The following is a 20407-nucleotide window of genomic DNA, read 5'->3' as shown; positions in this document are numbered from 1 at the left end:
TTCCTGGACGGTGCAGAGCTTGTTTTCTCTGGCTGCATTCAAATGAATGAACATTTGCAACCTTTTATGAGAAGCAGTCAATTGAAATGTGAGGAACAGATTGGGGATGACCACGTCATGGCTACGTTCCCACAACATGCTCAGCTGCAGACTGGGTTTGTGGGATCAAACCTAGGTCACCAGGTCATGTGAACCCAGCTCTGATTGGCAGTAGGTTTCGGGGAAGTCCTGGGTGGACTTGATAGATCAAACTCAGCTACTGTTCCGACCCAAACCTGGTTCCAAGGAAGCAAACACGAGACAAAGGTAACAGCACAACCTTTTAAAGTTTCTTTACGAATTCCGTTCCTTCCTGGTTAAAAGGCTGTTTCAAACCAATCGTCCCTGATAAGAACGAGCCTTGCCAAGGTGGTCCAAGGCTGCCAAGAACACGAGATAAAGTTACCAAGAAATATTTCAAACACAAAGAGTCTCCAAACACCAACCAAGATCATCCAAACGTCCGCCAGGCTTGCGTGCAAAAACTGCTTTGCTTCCTGCAAAGAATTCCGGTTTCTCAGCTGACTTTTATCTTCTCAGGGAGGAACCATTACCTTGCAACCTTACTCCCGAGTCGCCCATGCTGCTGCAGCTGCTCTTTCCTTCAAGCAGCCCTGCATGCACGTGCACTGGGCACAGGCTCCTCGGGGGCCTCTTCCTCATTGCTGCCAGCCTCCACAATCTCCAAAGGCAGCACCCCACTCTCCGATAGTCCTGGCCCCATCCCTGCATCCCACGCAGGACCCTCCTCGGAGTCCTCGCTCTCCGAGACCTCAGTCGTCCGCACCTGCTGCTGGCGAACCACAACAGCTACGGACAGATTGTGTTGTGAGATGAAACCTAAGTCAGCATGCTGTGGGAACCAAGCTCTATGTCAGGGTTCCGGCGATTGCCCTAATTAAATCGTGAGCTTTGAGCCAAGCTTCAAAAGAATTCAAAAGATTTATTAGGAGCAACATGCCAGCATGAACCTAAATGAAGCCAACTCTGGCATGCGTAATTTACAGTCACCTGTGACCCTGTTTTCCCCCCTGCTGGGTGTGTCATAAATCAGATTCTCCAATGAAGCACTGCTGGATGTCATCCATCACGTCCTCCAATGAAGCATTTTTGGGGGGTGTCATCAATCACATTCTCCAATGAAGGCTTTTCAGGGGAAGAAGATCCGGTAGCCTTGCTACAATCTTTGTAAGATAAGCATGGAATGTGCTTCTGGTTTTAAACTGCCGTACTGTCTCCTTCAGATTCCCACCCCCCTTGTTTATGGCAACTCGAAAACAGGCATAGGGAAGTTTTATGAGTTGACACTCTAACTTGGGAGTGAGTTTTTCGGATGTCCCAGATGGTCCTGACAGGTGAGGATCTCAGCTAAAGACCAAATTGATTGTGTTGTGGGATGAAAACCTGGGTCACCGTGTTGTGTGAACCCAATTCTGATTGGCAGTAGGTTTTGGGGGGGAAGTCCTGGGTCAGCTACAGACAGATTGTGTTGTGAGATGAAACCTGGGTCACCACGTTGTGTGAACCCAGCTCTAACTGGGAGTGACCTTTGAAGGTATCCCGGTTGGTCTTGATGGTTGAAGTTCAGCTACAGACCAGACTGAGTGTGTTGTGGGATCAAAGCTGGGTCAGCATAGGGTGGGAACTTAACTTGAACTGGGAGGGTTTTTTTGTTTTGTTTTTTTCAGGAATGATCTGGATGGCCTTGACAGGTTGAGATGTTGGTCCTCAATGGTTGCACAGTGAGAAACAGGAGAGGAGAACGTTCTTCTCCAGCTCACCACCTTCCTGCTGTGGTAGAAAAACACGGCTGTGGGCGGTGGCAGCTGGCATCACTCTCCGATCTTGGAAGACTAAACCAGGTTGGGTGGCTTCCGGCGTAGAGAGGAAACCAGCAGAAAATCGAAGCGGTCACAACCACCACCTCTTTGATGAAGGAGAACCATTTCCATCTTCTGGAGCAGTGGTCCCCGACCTTTTTTGTACCAGGGACCAGTTTCACGATTATTCATTCTTTGCGCCCAGTAAAAGTACAAAATGATCCACGGACAGGTACGCATCAGCACGCACGACCAAGGCAAGGCGAGCCGAGCGACCGGCCAGCCAGCCGTCCCCCGCTTCTCCCCGCCACCTTCACTCCTCCTTTGTACCTTCTCGGTCGATGGGCTTTTGGGCTCTTTCTTAATCTCCTCCTGAGTAACGCGAGACTCCACCGCCATCGGGATGGCTCTTCGCTCAAGCCGCCCCCCCCTCTTCGACGAAACTAAGGCACTTCAGCACCCAAACGCCGCTTTCCAACCGACGACCGACAAGCTCGCCCGGAAGCACTTTCTCAAGCGCCGTCGAAACAAGATGGCGGCGCCCCAAAGTAGGCCCTACTTTCATTCTTTGCGGCCCAGTACAAAACGATCCACGGACCGGGACCGGTCCGGGGCCCGGTGGTTGGGGACCCCTGTTCTGGAGAACTTCTTCTCCGTTTCTTGAGAATTGGCCTTTCTGGGCTCATGTGATTGTGAAGAAAGAGGGCGTTGGTGGGGGATGCTTTACCTTGGACACCTTTCTATTTTTGAGGTCTCTCTGGTTCTCCTCTCTTCCCAATTTCAGGAAGGGTCTCAGCGAAGCGTTCCCTCCTGGCCTGTCTCCTTTCTGGAGAAAAGGTGAACTCCTTCCTCCAGCAGCAACCATTTCCAAATGGGTTAGGAGAGATGGAGCAATGGGGCTTCCTGTGACTTTTGTCTAGTGGTGAAGGCACCAGGCTAAAAACCGGGAGATGGTAAGTTCTAGTGCCACCTCAGGCATGGAAGCCAATTGGGGGACTTTGAGCCAATCGCCAGGAGACGGTGAGTTCTAGTCCCACTCTATGCATGAAAGCCAATTGGGGGATGTTGAGGCAATCACCAGGAGAATGTGAGTTCTAGTCCTGCCTTAGGCATTGGGTTACTTTGGGCCAATCACCAGGAGACGGTGAGTTCTAGTTCTACTTCATGCTTGAAAGCCAATTTGATGACTTTGAGCCAATCACCAGGAGACGGTGAGTTCTAGTCCCACCTCAGGCATTGGGTTACTTTGGGCCATTCACCAGGACAATGTGAGTTCTAATCCCACTTCAGGACATGAAAGCCAATTGGGGGACTTTGGACCAATTACCAAGAGACGGCGAGTTTCTCTGGTTTCATGGTAGGGCGAGAAGTCCAGGAGGCTGCAGGGAAGGGACAGTTGGACCTTCAAGGAAGCTTCTGTCCACCTCGTCTCCAAAGCAGTTGTGAGGACAGCCCCCCCCCCTGTCAGTTGCCCAAATGCCTACAATTTCTCTTCTCCTTCAAAAGGAAACTTGAAACCGACCATGGTCAGGCCCAAGGAGAAGCAGGAGGAGAAAACTAGAAGTGAAATCTTCAGTGTCCTTCCTCTCTGCAGTGTGTGGGTGGGTGTGTGGGTGTGTGGTGTCTGTGTGTGTGTGTTGGGGCCCGTTCTCCTTCTTCTCCGTGAGCTTTTGGTAGGTACCGCACTCACCTTCCCAACTCCATGGACAAAACTTTTGGCCAGCCCTCTTACCATCTGCTCTGCTCTTCTGGCCCGTCTGGGAAGGGACTTCCTGGCCAGAACGCAGTAGGGAATTCTGGCCTTTCTCTTCCCAAAGAGAAGGAAGAAAATTTTGGAAAAGTGGCATCCAACAATTGGAAGTGCTCTTGTCCATGTCTTTTTCCTTCCTTCCCTTTGTTCCATCTCTTTCTCTCCCTCTTCCATCATCTCTCCCTCCCTTTCTACTCCCTTTTCTTCTTCCTTCCCTCTTTCCCTCTCTCCCTCTTCCCTTTATTCTAATCTTCTTCCTTCCTTCATTCTTCCTCCTTCTCCTTTCTCCTCCTCCTTCAATCCTCCTCTTCATCCTCCTTCCTCCCTCTTTCTCCTGTCTCCCCTCTCGCTCTTCAGCCCTTCCGCCTCTCCTTCTTCTTTCCTTCCTCCCTCCCTCCCTCTTTCTCCTTCCTTCATTCTTTCCACTCTCCTTCTCCTTCCTCTTCTCCTCCTGACTCCTTCTTCTTCCCTCCGTCCCTCCTTCCACCCTTTCTTCTTCTTCCTACTCTCCTTCTCCTCCTTTTCCTCCCTCCCTCCATCCCTCTTTCTCCCTCCTTCATTCTTTCCACTCTCTTTCTCCTTCCACTTCTCTTCCTCCCTCCTTCATCTTCCTCCCTCAATCCTTCCTACTCTCCTCCTTCCTTCCTTCTTCCATCCTTCTTTCTCCTTCCTTCATTCTTCCCTCTCTCCTTCTCCTTCCTCTTCTCTTCCTCTCTCCTTCATCTTCCTCCCTCAATCCTTCCACCCTTCCTTCTTCTTCCTACTCCCCTCCTTCCTCCCTCCCTCCCTCCCTTTCTTCCTTCTCCTTCCTTCCTTCTTTCCTCCTTTCTCCTTCCCTCTTCCCTTCTTATACTCTCCCTCCCTCTGTCTTTCTCCTTCCTTCTTTCCTTCCTCCTTCCTCCTCTTTCTCTCTTTCTTCGTGGCCCTCCCTCCCTTTCTTCTCCTCCTCCTCCCTTCTGCCTTCCATTTGTTTTCATTACATTTGTTTTCATTACGCATTTTATTCTCCCAGCTCCTTGGAGGCCAGAGACAAACTGGAGATGGTGTCATCCTTTATAAATAACCTCTGGATTTCCCAATCGTTCAACAGTGCGAAGATTTCCTGGAAAGGAGCACTCAGCAATTTGTCTCTTTGTCCTGACCATCATCCTTTCTCTGCAAACCGACACAACTTGTACCAAACCCAGAAGGGAACCTTTGCTGACTCGGTCAAATCCTTCACCTCTATGCAAAGTTTTCATGGGTGGGGGGTGGAGGGGCGGAGGGTGGGGGGGTGTAAACCACCCTCTAACAGGAAGCTTGAAAAAAAAAAAAAAAGACAAACCGTTTTCCACGCTCTCCGTATCCAATTTCCCCTTTTGCACAAAATGACTCTGTTTTGCTGGAGTCAGGGCCTTCTCTCACCCTGGCACCCCTAGAGTCAGGACAGAGCGGCGAGGGACCCCGGAGGTCTTCCAGTCTGACCCCTTCATCAAGCATTACCAGGGGGAGGCTGCAACGGGCTAAGTGTAGACAACTTTTTTCAGTGTCATAACTTCGAATGGGTCACTGAACGAACGGTTGTAAGCCAAGGAGTCCCTGTAATGTATGACGCAGCTCCCGCAAAAGGTTGCCAGCTCAGTTAAACCTCGTGGGAAAGGACAGAAATTTAAATGTGGATTTAAACACACTTGGGATAAACACACGTCTATCATCCCACCAGGAATTAAAAAATAGATAGATAGATAGATAGATAGATAGATAGATAGATAGATAGATAGATAGATAGATAGATATGGATGGATGGGAGAGAGTAGATAGATGATAGATAGATAGATAGATAGATAGATAGATAGATAGATAGATAGACAGACAGATAGATAGACAGATGATACATGTGTATAGATTAGATAAATATAGAGAGATGATAAATAGACGATAGATGAGAATGAGAGATAGATGATAGATGGATGATATGTATGTATGTATAGAATAGAATAGAATGGAATGGAATGGAATGGAATGGAATGGAATGGAATGGAATAGAATAGAATAGAATAGAATAGAATTTTTTATTGTCCAAGTGTGATTGGACACACAAGGAATTTGTCTTGGTGCAAATGCTCTCAGTGTGCATAAAAGAAAAGATACATTCGTCAAGAGTCAAGAATCATCAGGTACAACACTTAATGATAGTCATAGGGTACAATAAGCCATCAAATCATACTAGAAAACCGTCAAGTGGGAGGGGATGGGTGATAAGGAGTGGTGAGAAGATTAACACTAATAGTAGTGCAGACTTTGTAAATAGTTGAACAGTGTTGAGGGAATTATTTGTTTAGCAGAGTGATGGCTTTCAGGAAAAAAAACTGTCCTTGCGTCTAGTTGATCTGGTGTGCAGGGCTCTATAGCGTCGTTTTGAGGGTGGGAGTTGAAACAGTTTATGTCCAGGATGTGAGGGGCCTGTAAATATTTTCACAACCCTCTTTTTGAAACCCTCTTTAGGGTGCAGTATACAGGTCCTCAATTGAAGGCAGGTGGGTAGTAACTGTTTTTTTCTGCAGTCCTAATTATCCTCTGGAGTCTGTGTCTGTTCTGTTGGGTTGCAGAACCAAACCGGACAGTTATAGAGGTGCAGATGACAGACTCCATCATTCCTCTGTAGAACTGGATCAGCAGCTCCTTTTGGGAAGTTCGAGCTTTCTGAGTTGGATTAGATAATATAGAGAGAAAGAAAGAAAAAGAAAGAGAGAGAGAGAGAGAAAGAAAAAGAAAGAAATAGAGAGAAAGAAAGAAAGAAAGATAGAAAGAAAGATAGATAGATAGATAGATAGATAGATAGATAGATAGATAGATAGATAGATAAAAGATAAACTGAAAGAAAGAGAGAAAGATAGAAAGAAAAAGATAGATAGATAGATAGATAGATAGATAGATAGATAGATAGATAGATAGATAGATAGATGATAGATAGTAAAAAGATAAATTGAAAGAAAGAGAAAGGAAGATAGATAGAAAGATAGAAAGATAGAAAGATAGAAAGATAGAAAGAAGAAAGAAAGAAAGAAAGAAAGAAAGAAAGAAAGAAAGAAAGAAAGATAGATAGATAGAAAGAAAAAGATAGATAGATAGATAGAGAAAGATAGATAGATAGAAAGAAAGATAAATTGAAAGAAAGAAAGAAAGAAAGAAAGAAAGAAAGAAAGAAAGAAAGAAAGAAAGAAAGAAAGATGGACGGACAGACAGACAGACAGACAGACAGATAGAAAGAAAAAGATAGATTGATAGATAGGTAGGTAGACAGAAAGAAAGAGAAAGAAAGGTAGAAAGAAAGAGAAAGAAAGAAAGATCAATAGAAAGAAAAGAGAGACGATAGAGAGAGGGGAGAGAGGGGGAGAAAGCGAGAGAGGCCGCTTGTTGGGTCTTTTTGTGCCGCGAGTTTTCTATCCGTTTGTCTCGGGAGCAGCAGAAACCGTCAGAAGGCGGGACAGTGCTAAACCCTCCGCCGCGGCTGGGAGAGGCGGGGTTGGATGCAGGGCTGGGCGGGAGGAACAAACGGTTCTTCGCGGCCAGTTGGCTTCCCGCCCCCCCCCCCCCCCGCAAAGGGAGCGAGGAGCGACTGGCGCTTGGCCTGCCTGGCGGGGTCGAGGCGAGGCTGGGCTGCTCTGACCCGCTGTTTGCAACCCCAACTCGGCCATATAGAGGCATGATGGAGCCGGGCCAGATCCCGAAGCCACGAGAGAGGGAAGGAAGGAGGGAGGGAGGGAGGAAGGGAGGGAAGGAAGGAAAGAAGGAAGGAATGTCTCCCGGGGAAGAAGAACGGCAGCAGCGAAAGAAACCGGGATCCAAGGAGCCCAACCAAAATCTTTCCTTCCCAACTTGTTGGGGAGCAAAGTTTTGTCCCAAAACTTCTCCACTCGGGGGAAAGGAACTCCGAAAAGCCCATCGTGCACAGCCGCGGCCGCGCCCACCGCCCAACCGGGGTGGGCTTCCCTAACTTTGCCCTTTGGATCAACGCCCCCCAAAAAAAAGAGCTTAAGACGCCCGGACTCTCAGCAACTCGAAGCAACCTTGGGGAAGGGTTCCTGGTCTCTTTTTGGGGGAGGTCTCCCTCCGAGCGCTGCTGGGGAGACGAGCAAGGCTCCTGGCCGGCTGGGTGTGACCAAGGACGACCCCTCCCCTCTTCCAACAAACCCCACCCCCCTCCCCAAATCCAGAAGGAACCTTCCAAAAACTTGAGAAGAAACTTTTGAGGAACATCTTTAGAATCTGGGGGAGGACTTTGTCTCCTTCCTCTTCCTCACTTCCCCGGGGTTTTGCGGCACGGAGTTCGAAATTTGGGGGATTTGGGGGGGGTGTTGTTCCCTCCTAACTGGGAAGACGAGCAGGGCTCCTGCCCGGCTGGATGCGATCAAGGACCCCCTTCCAAAAAGTCTCCAGGGGCAAAGATTTCTTTAGGAGGAGATTTGCTCCCCCAACCAATGCGAAGCCCCCTCCCCAAATTCCCACGGAGGAAATGCAGGATTTGGAGGGGTGGGGGAAGGGAGGCAGCTGGGACAGCCCTTGCCCTCCCCCCAGCCAAAGCCTGGATAAGACCCCCCACAAACCTTCCCCAAACGGGGTTCAAGACTTTTTTTTTTTTTTTTTTTCATTCATCGCCCTGCCGTCCTTTCAATCCAATTCAAGCGTCTTTGGACGGACGGCGAAGGCGAGCAAGACATCCCCAGAGGCTGGATTTGGGCCGGGGTCTCAAGGGAGACAGTCAGGGAGGGAACCCCACCCACCCACCCACCCAAATTTCGAACTCCGTGCCGCAAAAAAACCCCGGGGAAGTGAGGAAGAGGAAGGAAGAAAGTCCTCCTTGCAGATTCTAAAGATGTTTCTCAAAAGTTTCTTCTCAAGTTTTTGGAAGGTCCCTTCTGGATTTGGGGAGGGGGGTGGGGTTTGTTGGAAGGGGAGGGGGGTCGTCCTTGGTCACCACCACCCCCAGCCAGGCAGGAGCCCTGCTCGTCTCCCCAACAGCGCTCGGAGGGACCCCTCCCCACCCACCCCCCAAAAAAGAGACCAGGAACCCTCCCCCAAGGTTGCTTGGAGTTGCTTGGAGCGTCTGAAGCTCTTTTGGGTGGGGGGCTTGGATCCAAAGGGCAAAGCTAGGGAAGGCGACCCCGGTTGGGCGGTGGGCGCGGCCGCGGCTGTGCATGATGGGCTTTGGAGGAAAGAGCGGCTTTCTTCGTCTCCCCGCTCCGGATGGAAAGCAGGGGGTTTTTTTTGCTTTTTTTTTTGTTCTCCCCTCCCCCGCTTCTTACGACTCAGAGCCCGAAGACCACCCCACCCCCGTCCTCCCTGCACTTTGCCCGGACGTCCCAAAGGTGAAGCCCCCGCCTGACCTGCAGCCTCGGCGGCTCCGGAGCGAAGCGGTCCCAGCGCCAACAGCAGCAGCAGCCAGCGGCGTCCGGCGGGCAGACCGCGGAGCGCCCGGCCAGCCGAGCCCTCCATGCCTCCCCGGGGCTCCTCGCTGGAGCCGCGGCTGCCCAGCCGTAACCAGAACCACATGGTTGCGCAGCCTCTGGCCCCGCCCCGCCCCGCGACGCCCCGCCCCGAGCCTGCGGAGGGGGGGGGGGCAGTGTCAGCAGCTGCAGAGGGGGCGGGGGCGGGGGGCAGGGCGGTCGCACGACCCGCTTGGGCCGCTGGACGCCGCAAGGGAGCAGAGGCGCTTCTCCCCGACCCGGAGCGCTCGGACGCCGAAGCCCCGCGATGCCCCGAGACGGTTGATATGTAGACAAGACAGAGTAAGAATAGGGGAGTGGGAGTGGGAGAGAGAGAGAGAGAGAGAGAGAGAGAGAGAGAGAGAGTGATATAGCGATGGATGGATAGATGAATGAGAGAGAGAGAGAGAGAGAGAGAGTATAGATAGAAAGATAGCGATGGATGGATAAATGGATACGAGAGAAGAGAGAGAGAGAGAGAGAGGTATAGATAGAAAGATATATACGATGGATGGATAGATGAATGAGAGAGAGAGAGAGAGAGAGAATGAGAGAGAGAGAGATATAGATGGATGGATAGATGAATGAGAGAGAGAAAGGAGAGAGAGAGAGAGAGAGTATAGATAGAAAGATATATAGTGATGGATGGATAGATGAATGAGAGAGAGAGAGAGAGAGAGAGATATAGCGATGGATGGATAGATGAATGAGAGAGAGAGAGAGAGTATAGATAGAAAGATAGCAATGGATGGATAAATGGATACGAGAGAGAGAGAGAGAGAGAGAGAGATATAGATAGAAAGATATATAGTGATGGATGGATAGATGAATGAGAGAGAGAAAGAGAGAGAGAGAATGAGAGAGAGAGAGTATAGATAGAAAGATATATAGTGATGGATGGATAGATGGATATGAGAGAATGAGAGAGAGAATGAAAGAGAGGTATAGATAGAAAGATATATAGTGATGGATGGATAGATGAATGAGAGAGAGAAAGAGAGAGAGAGAATGAGAGAGAGAGAGTATAGATAGAAATATAGCGATGGATGGATAAATGGATATGAGAGAATGAGAGAGAGAATGAAAGAGAGGTATAGAGAAAGATATATAGTGATGGATGGATAGATGAATGAGAGAGAGAAAGAGAGAGAGAGAAGAGAGAGAGAGAGTATAGATAGAAAGATATATAGTGATGGGTGGATAGATGGATAAGAGAGAATGAGAGAGAGAGAAGAGAAGAGAGGTATAGATAGAAAGATATATAGCGATGGATGGATAGATGAATGAGAGAGAGAAAGAGAGAGAGAGAATGAGAGAGAGAGAGTATAGATAGAAAGATATATAGTGATGGGTGGATAGATGGATGAGAGAGAGAATGAAAGAGGGAATGAAAGAGAGAGAATGAAAGAGAGAGAGAGAGAGGCATAGGTAGCTAGAAAGATATATAGCAAGAGATGGATGAGAGAGAGAGAATGAAAGAGAAAGAATGAAAGAGAGAGAGAATGAAAGAGAGGTATAGATAAATATATAATGATGGATAGATGGATGAGAGAGTGAAAGAAAGAATGAATGAGAGAGGTATAGATAGAAAGATATATAATGATGGATGGATAGATGGATGAGAAAGAGTGAAAGAAAGAATGAAAGAGAGAGAGAGAATGAAAGAGAGAGGTATAGATAGAAAGATATATAATTATGGATGGGTAGATGGATGAGAGTGAAAGAAAGAATGAAAGAGAGAGGTATAGATAGAAAGATATATAGTGATGGATGGATAGATGGATGAGAGAGTGAAAGAAAGAATGAAAGAAACAGGTATAGATATATAATGATGGATGGATAGATGGATGAGAAAGAGTGAAAGAAAGAATGAAAGAGGGAGAGAATGAAAGAGGTATAGATAGAAAGATATATAATGATGAATGGATAGATGGATGAGAGTGAAAGAATGAAAGAGAGAGATATAATGAAAGAGAGAGATATAGATAGAAAGATATATAGTGATGGATGGATAGATGGATAAGAGAGAGAGCGAGAGCAATGGACGGAGGGATGAGAGAGAGACCGGTATAGACAGACATATTTTGCAAATGGGTGCTCCAGCGCTGGAGGTTTTTAAGAAGAGATGGGATAACCATTTGTCTGAAATGGCAGCGGATCTCCTGCTTGAACGGGGTTGGACTAGAAGACCTTCAGGTTCCCTTCCTGCTCTGTTATTCTGTATGAGGACTAAGGGTGACACGATAGCACTCTTCCATTATCTGAGGGGGCTGCCACAATGACATAAATGGGAGTTTCCTTCACGGACCTGTGTTTCAAAATACTGGCTTTATGGCAGAACGACACACAGAGTGTCCCCAGTCATTGATTCAACCACCTCTGAATTGTTCCAATATTTGAGGGGCTGCCTCAAAGAAGAGGGGTGATGGGGCTCAACCTATTCTCCAAAGCACCAGGATAAGAAAAGAAAAAAAAAACAGAAGGAAACCAATCAAGGGCAGAAGCAACCTGGAATTAAGGAGGAATTTCCTGAACAGGGAGGACAATTGACCAGTGGAACTGCTCGCCACCAGAAGTTGTGGGTGGAGGTTTTCAAGAAGAAATGTGGACAGCCATTTGGTCCGGAATGATAACAGGGTTTCCTGCTTGAGCAAGGGGGTTGGGCTAGAAGACCTCCAAAGGTCCCTTCCCAACTCGGTTATTCTGGGACCCGTCGCCCTCCCTACCCAGAACATATATATGCAGGCCCCACTGGGTCCTTCCTTGGCCAGATGCAGTTTGGGGTAGGGTGGGGTGAGACCAGGCCCGGAAGCGGCTCTAAGCTCCCCACCCGCTTCCTGATTAGGGTGGAGAAGAATTCAAAGCCCCCCTCAAGCTGCCAAAATGCACCAAAATCCAGGGGCCAGTTCCTGCTTCTCATCTTCCTCCTCCTCTTCTCTGCTTCCAGCAATGCCTCCGTTAATCCACCCAAGGAGAAGATATGGTAGAGCAGGGGTGTCCAACCTTGGCCACTTTAAGACTTGTGGACTTCAACTCCCAGAATTCCTCAGCCAGCTTTGCTGGCTGAGGAATTCTGGGAGTTGAAGTCCACAAGTCTTAAAGTGGCTAAGGTTGGACACCCCTGTTGTAGAGTTTGCCTGACTGTCTTGACGTTCAGCCAGCAACTGAAAGACAGAACAATTGAAAATGCAGTTAATCTTCACCCCATAACGATGCAGCAAAACAGCCTGATGCTCCTTGGGGTCCAAGCAAGAATGATGGAAACTCCCCCCAACCCAACCGAGGGTCAATTCAGTGACCAATCAGGATTACAAGGAACTTGAATTTGTGTCTGTACGGAGAGGTGTAACCCGGGATCAAAGCTGCTTTCAAAAAAGATGTTTTATGTTTTTATGTTTTGTTGGTTTATGCTTGTCTTTAAAAATCAATACAATTTTCAACAACAAAAAAAGAGGATTACAGATGTGACTACAACGACTACATTTCCCATGATGCGTTAACTACATTTCCCATGAGGCATTCCCTTAAGAGGACAGCTCCCAATTCCCAATGAACTAGATACTGTCTGGACAGCACAGACATGGAAAGCCCAAGGTTCTCGTATCCCACTCCCCTTTTTTTAGAAGGTGGGGTGGGATGGGGTGGCTTAATGGGCCTCCAGAAAACACCGAGCTGTTGCAAAAGGCTTTAAATTGCTGCAAAGAGGCTGCTAACCACTTCCACCCCAGAGTTGTTTTGAGAGGAAGGTGTGAGTTTTTAGTGGTTTTTTTGCAGATGTGTTCTGACCAAACCTGGTTCCAAGGAAACAAATACAAAACAGAGGTAAAAGCAAAACCTTTTAATGATTCTTTATGAATTCCTGTTCCTTCCCGGTTAAAAGGCTGTTTCAAACTCATTGTCTCTGATAAGAACGAGCTTTGCCAAGGTGGTGCAAGGCTGCCAAGAACACTAGATAAAGTTGCTAAGAAATATTTCAAACACAAAGAGTCTCCAAACACCAACCAAGACAGTCTAAACGTCCACAAGGCTTGAGTGCAAAAACGTCTTTGCTTCCTGCAAAGAACTCTGGTTTCTCCGCTGGCTTTTATCCCTTAAGGGAGTGGCCATCACCTTGCAGCCTTACTCCCGAGTCACCTATGCTGCTGCAGCTGCTCTTTCCTTTGAGCAGCCCTACACGCATGCACACTGGGCACAGGCTCCTCGGGGGCCTCTTCATTGCTGCTGCCAGCCTCCACCATCTCCGCAGGCAGCACTCCACTCCCCTCCCTGATGATCCTGGCTCCATCCCTGCATCCCACGCAGGCCCCTCATCTGAGTCCTCGCTCTCCGAGACCTCAGCCATCCCCACCTGCTGCCAGCGAACCACAACAGGATATGAGTTAAGGGGAGCATCACACCTTTGGGTTATTTTTAACCAGCTCTTCGATCTAGAGATGGCTCAGATGACGATGAAAGCAGGGTGCAGAGGAACCCATAAAATTTGGAACCGCAAAGCGAAAGCTCAACATTTTTATTTGTTCATTCTGCATCTCGCGGGTGTTTTTACAAATGATTCAAGATGGCGAATCTATCCAATGCATCTTCCGACTCCTATTTACACCACAACAACAACCCTATGAGTCGGTTTGAACTAAGAGGGAGGGATTAGCCCAAAGTCACCCCGTTGGCTTTCGTGCCTAAGACAGGACTGGAACTCCATTTAGGGCTAAATCCTAGGCCCAGGATTCCCGCCCCCCCTCGGCTCTCCAGGTTGTTCTCTTCCGTGGAAATTGGACACCCACACGCCACCAATGCCACTCAAATCTCTGGCTACCACACCTATCTTAGAACATTGACTTGGAGAGCTATGGGTTATATATCATGTTATCCTCCTTCTGTCCCAAACTTTTTGGGACCCCTCCCTCCAAATGTCCCATTAGTTCATGTGCTGGGCAAAGGGTGGGATCTTTGACTAGCATACCTGACCCGTGACTCAACCCCTGTGGTTGGGCGCATAAAGGGACGGGGTTAGCCTCTGTGTCACCCGTTTCCTGTTTGGCCAAATTCACCACCTGGGGGGGCGTTTAAACAATAAAACCTATTCACGGCTATTTCTGCGGCTTGATTGAGACCACCACCAGCACCCCGTGGGATAGTTAAGACACCCCACTTCCGTACGGACGTTTTGCAAAAAAATGAAGGAACTACCAAAGGAATAAACCCCACACCCTTCTAGCACTAATGTTACATAGATGGGTCATGAAACATCTGCAAGAAAACAACCAAGCTCAGACAGCATCAAGGACCCCTTAGTCTTCTTCCTCCTCCTCCTCCTCCTCCTCCTCCTCCTCCTCCTCCTCCTCCTCCTCCTCCTCCTCCTCCTCCCACTTCTTTCTAGCAGTGATGCTGTTACCTAGCTGGGTCATGAAACATCTGCAGGAAAACAACCAAGCTCAGACAGCATCAAGGACCCCTTAGTCTTCCTCCTCCTCCTCCTCCTCCTCCTCTCCTCCTCCTCCTCCTCCTCCTCCTCCTCCTCCTCCTCCTCCTCCTCCCACTTCTTTCTAGCAGTGATGCTGTTACCTAGCTGGGTCATGAAACATCTGCAAGAAAACAACCAAGCTCAGACAGCGTCAAGGACCCCTTAGTCTTCCTCCTCCTCCTCCTCCCTCCCTCCTCCTCCTCCTCCTCCTCCTCCTCCTCCTCCTCCTCCTCCTCCCACTTTTTTCTAGCAGTGATGCTGTTACCTAGCTGGGTCATGAAACATCTGCAGGAAAACAACCAAGCTCAGACAGCATCAAGGACCCCTTAGTCTTCTTCCTCCTCCTCCTCCTCCTCCTCCTCCTCCTCCTCCTCCTCCTCCTCCTCCTCCTCCTCCTCCTCCTCCTCCTCCTCCTCCTCCTCCTCCCACTTCTTTCTAGCAGTGATGCTGTTACCTAGCTGGGTCATGAAACATCTGCAAGAAAACAACCAAGCTCAGACAGCATCAAGGACCCCTTAGTCTTCTTCTTCCTCCTCCTCCTCCTCCTCCTCCTCCTCCTCCTCCTCCTCCTCCCTCCTCCTCCTCCTCCTCCTCCTCCTCCTCCTCCTCCCACTTCTTTCTAGCAGTGATGCTGTTACCTAGCTGGGTCATGAAACATCTGCAAGAAAACAACCAAGCTCAGACAGCATCAACAACCCCTTAGTCTTTATCCTCCTCCTCCTCCTCCTCCTCCCACTTCTTTCTAGCAGTGATGCTGTTACCTAGTTGGGTCATGAAACGTCTGTCGGAAAACCACCCAGCTCAGGGAGCACCCACAAACCTACACTGGGAAGGAAGCAGCTTTGCAGAAGACCCCCTGCTACACGGAAAATCCAACATATGGGGAACCCATTGAGCAAAGCAACTGATCCTTGCACATGACACGTTGAGCTACGAATCATTGGAGCCTGGGCTGCCCCTGTACACTGGCAACTCTCCCAGCCTTGCACCTGTGGAGGTGGTGAATCACTGGTATCAACATGCCTCCAAAGAGGACATGGCTGAGGGCCCTCGGGGGAGCATGTGGTAATATGAAAAGCAGCACCGGTTGTTTTCCTTCCTCTGCCTCTCACTTCTGGGCAGTCAATGCAAAGCAGAGGACGTGAAGAGAGGTGGCTTTGGCCCTCCAGAGACATTGGCTTTGGCCCTCCAGAGACATTGACCCATGGGATACATCAGTGGGGGGATCAGTAGATCCCAAACAATAAGGAATTGGGCCTCCTGGCACACAGCGTGTTCTCCGCCAGGCCATCCAGAATAGCAGCACCGGGAGGGATTTTAGAGGTCTTCTAATCCAACCCCCTGCTCAACCAATGGCTGCCCAATGTCGTGTTAAAAGCCTCCAGTGATGAAGCACCCACAACTTCTGGTGGCAAGCCGTTCCACTGGTAAATTGTCCTCACTGCTAGGAAGTCTTAGTTCCAGGTTGCTTTCTCTCCTGGATTAGTTTCCACCCATTGTTCCTTGTCCTGCCTTCAGGGGCTTTGGAGTATAAGGGACTGAAGGATGTGAATCAAAGATATATGATTTGGAATTCTTTTAAAAGGATTTTATGTATCAAAAGGGGGTTGGACTAGATGACCCGGAGGGTCCCATATCTGCAAACTGTTATGTTTAAATGCTTGTCTGAGTGGAAGACCTACAAGAAACCCCAGCTGCCTAGCTTAAGAGTTTCCTGTTCAGTTTGATTAAACTTTCCTGCCTCGATAGAATACCTCAACCGCAAATATGCTTCAAAAGGAAATAAACTATAAATTGCATTGTTTAAAAGAAGTTCTTCGCTCTTCTGACTCCAACTCACCTGAGAGGGATTCGGAATTGCCTGCTTTTGCGAGAGTATAATAAAATTCTTATTTTACCTCATTGTCCTGAAAATTTGTTAAGTATTTGGGGGTCACCTAAATCTGACAGGGACCTTGAAGGTCTTCTAGTCCAACCCCCCTGTCCAAACAGGAAATCCTATACCATTTCAGACAAGTGGCTGTCCAGTCTCGTCTTAAAAATCTCCAGCGATGGAGCAGCCACAACTTCTGGTGGCAAGCAGTTCCACTGGTTAATTCCTCTCCCTCTCAGCAAATTTCTCCTTATTTCCAGGTTGCTTCTCACCTTGATTAGTTTCCATCCGTTGCTTCTCGTCCTGCCTTCAGGTACTTTTAGAGAATAGGTTGACCCCCTCCTCTTCTTTGGGGCAGCCCCTCAAATATTGGAAGACTGCTATCCTGTCATTCCCTACTTTTCGTTAGACTAGACTAGAATGTCTGCAAACCTGGAAACTTTTAAGACCGGTGGACTTCAACTCCCAGAATTCCCCGGCCATGTTATTCAGAAGTTCTGGGAGCATCATTATTTAAGACTTTCAAGAAGAGACTGAAGTGCCATCTGTCAGAAATGGTGTAGGGTCTCCTGCTTGGGCAAGGAGGGTTGGACTAGATGACCTACAAGGTCCCTTCCAACTCTGATTATCTGTTTTTTGGTGTGTGTTTTTTAAGGTCCTGGCCCTGTTTAGCTTCTCAGCCCAAACAAGGCTTGCTAGATGCTGCATTGTTGAGCAAGAGGTTTAAAAAATTGCCAGTTCAGCATTTTAAATTGATATACTCCTAAAAAAGGCCCAGCTGTCAAATTGTTTGGCATTTTTGACAGACAGCCTTCTTTAGGAGAACTGAATAATGTACTCATAACAACAATCAGGCCATTTTTGGTATTCTATAAAGCCCAGAGTCAACATTTTGTTTCCAACCACATTTCCCTTATTTCAGAAACTAAACCACCAACCACCAACCACCCTGGTGAAAATCCCACTAAAGAAGGAAGAACTTTTTATTTTATTTGCAGAAATCATTATGCATCTTCCCCGAAGTCCTTGAATCATGGACCATAACGGAGCCCAAAATTTCCATCGGCTAAGCCAGGCAGTTGTTAAGCGAGTTTTGACCGATTTTAAGACCTTTCCTGTCATCCTTAAGTGAATCGCTGCAGCTGTTTAGTTCACAAAGTGAAGGGGAACCGCTTGCCACCAGAAATTGTGGGTGCTTCATCACTGGAGGTTTTTAAGATGAGACTGGACCGCCACTTGTCTGGAATGGTCTTCTGCTTGGGGTTGGACTAGAAGATCTCTAGGCACCCTCCCAGCTCTATTCTGATTGATACAGCAAAAACGGTTGTTAAGTGAATCTGGCGTCCCCATTAACTCTGCCTGCCAATAGGCCACCAAAGGTGAAATTGTATGACTCTGGGACACTACAACTGTCACAAGTACAGGAAGACAGTTGCCGAGCGTCCAAATTTTGATCGTGTGTGTGGAAAACATCCTTTTTCAGTGCTGTGGTAACTTCAGTCGCTAAATGAACTGCAGCTGGTCATTTAGTGACTGTTCAAAAGGACAATGGCATTGAAAAAAGGGGGATTTATGACCGTTGTTAGCACTTATGACCGTTTTTTCACACTTACAACCATCGCAGAATCCTTCATGGTCATGTGATGCAAAAATTCAGACATTTGGCAACTTGGTTCATACTTATGATGGTTGCGTCCCCGGGGGTCACGTGATCCCCTTTTGTGACCGTTCTGGTGAGCGGGAGGAGCCCGATTCGCTTAACGATTGCATTCCTGACTGCAGGGATTCGTTTAGTAACGGGTGGCAGGAAAGGCCGTAAAACGGGAACGAAATTCGCTGCTCCTTCGAGAAGCTTCTTGAAGTTCTTCAGAAACCTCGGGGGGGACAAACCATGACCATGGGTGACTGTTTCACTTAGCAAACAAAATTTGGGAGGGGGGTCAATTGTGGTCGTAAGTCGAGGACTACCCGGAATGACCCAGAAGCGACTGCTCCGGTTCAAATCCACACCCAAGAGGCAAAAATCCTTCTCATGTTTTGCTGACCCGGCTAATTTGGGATTCTGTTTTTCGGCCGCACACCGTGTGTGTGTGTGTGTGTGTGTGTGTGTGTGCAAAGCAACACAGTTGTGCTTGGCCGTTGTTCAGAGAGGGGAAACACCCTCTGACTCAAAAGAACAGCCAGATTGCAAAATTGCAACCAGTAGACAGCAAAAAAGAGCAGGGGTGGCAAGGGAGGGAGGAAGAGACGCAGAGCGACAAACAGAAGTAGCAGCTGGGCAAGGGGAAGGAAAACAGAGTTGTGTAGGCAGCACATGTGGGTGTTGGTCTGAAAGTCTGTGTGTCTCACAACGGCCTGCTCAGGCCTGGCCAACTCCAGAGCTCATAAGGCAATGTTTTCTCAACCTTAGAAGCTTTTAAGATGGGTCCCAGAATTCCACAGAGCCTGAAGTCCTCCCATCTTAAGTGCGAACTTGAGAGAGGCCTTGGGCCAGAATTCTGGGAGTTGGAATTCCATCTTAAGCCAGCTTAAAAGGAGTTGGGAGTCCACCCATCTTAAAGTTACTGAACTCGAGGAGAGGCCTTGGGCCTGGTTGGCTGTGGAATTCTGGGAGTTGGAGTCCACCCATGTTAATGTTGCCTTGGCCTGTTAGGAAAAGAGGCCTTGGCCCATGTTGCTTGGATTTCTGGGAGTTGGGAGCCCACCCATCTTAATGTTGCCCCGGCCTGCTGGAAAAACAGGACTTGGACCAGGCTGGCTGGGGGAATTCTGGGAGTTGGAGTCCACCCATCTTAAAATTGCTAAACTTGAAGAAAGAGGCCTGGGACCAGGTTGGCTGTGGAATTCTGGGAATTGAAGTCCAGCTTCTCAATGTTGCCCTGGCCTGCTGGAAAGAGGCCTTGGCCCATGTTGCTTGGAATTCTGGGAGTTTGGAGTCCACCCATCTTAAACTTCCTAAAGTTGAGGAAAGAGGCCTTGGGCCTGGATGGCTGTGGAATTCTGGGAGTTGAAGTCCACCTATCTCAATTTTGCCCCTGCTGGAAAAACAGATCTTAGGCCAGGCTGGCTGAGGAATTCTGGGAATTGGAGTCCACCCATGTTAATGTTGCCTTGGCCCATGTTGCTTGGAATTCTGGGAGTTAGAGTCCACCTATTTTAATGTTGCCCCGGCCTGCTGCAAAGTTGGAGTCCCAGGACCCCTGGAAGCATTTCCTTTGGTGAGAGTTTTAGGAACTCCGGCAAGCTGACGATGGTTGAACTAAGCAAGCACCGACTTTAGCTGCAGGTGGTCCTCGACTTAGGACCACAATCGAGCCCAACATTTCTGCTGCTAAGTGAAGCAGTTGTTAAGGGAGCTTTTACTCCTTTTACAACCTTTTTGCAGCCGTTGTTAAGCAAATCGCTGCAGCTGTTAAGTTAGGGACACGGTTGTTAAGTGGTTGTCATCTGGCTTCCACATTGACTTTGTTCATCAGAAGGTCGCAAAAGGGGATCATGACCGCCAGGACATACTGCCACCGTTGTAAATACGAGTCCGTTGCAAAGAGTCTTAATTTTGATTACGTGACACCCCCCCCAGGGACGTTGCAACGGTCGTAAGTGTGAAAAAACGGTCAGAAGTCACTTTTTCCAGTGCCGTCGTAACTTTGAATAGACCCTAATCCAAGGGCCTCCAAACCTGGAAAGTGGACTTCAACTCCCAGAATTCCTGAGCTAACGTGACTGGAGGAGGAATTCTGGGAGTTGAAGTCTTAAAGCTGTCAAGTTTGGAGACCCCTGATCTTGCTATTTATATAATCTGTCACCCATCCACTCTCTGTCTGTCTATCATCCACCTAGCCAGCCAGTCATACACTCTGTCTCTCTATCTAGTTCTTTATCTAGATATATATAATCAATATCATCCACATCTATATCTATCTATCTATCTATCTATCTATCTATCTATCATATCATCTATCTATCTATCTATCTATCTATCTATCTATCTACCTATCC

At 48.2% G+C, this 20407-nt stretch overlaps 1 protein-coding gene across 1 annotated transcript in view; it reads right to left on the bottom strand.

Annotated features, from left to right (window-relative positions):
• Positions 1-9120, bottom strand: part of ADAM33 (ADAM metallopeptidase domain 33) — a 106002-nt gene extending 96882 nt beyond the window's left edge. The window contains 1 exon segment of the mRNA XM_087962633.1: positions 8976-9120. Coding sequence (XP_087818759.1) covers positions 8976-9084 — 109 coding nt within the window. The 5' untranslated portion in view covers positions 9085-9120.
• Between the last annotated feature and the right edge of the window lie 11287 nt (positions 9121-20407).

This window comes from Notechis scutatus, chromosome 4 (genome assembly GCF_049901735.1).
Source record: "Notechis scutatus isolate UNSWTSFEM ecotype Mainland chromosome 4, rNotScu1.2, whole genome shotgun sequence".
NCBI classification, from domain to species: Eukaryota; Metazoa; Chordata; class Lepidosauria; order Squamata; family Elapidae; genus Notechis; species Notechis scutatus.
The sequence above is the reverse complement of the archived record's forward strand: the minus strand, read 5'-3'. Positions and strand labels throughout refer to the sequence as shown.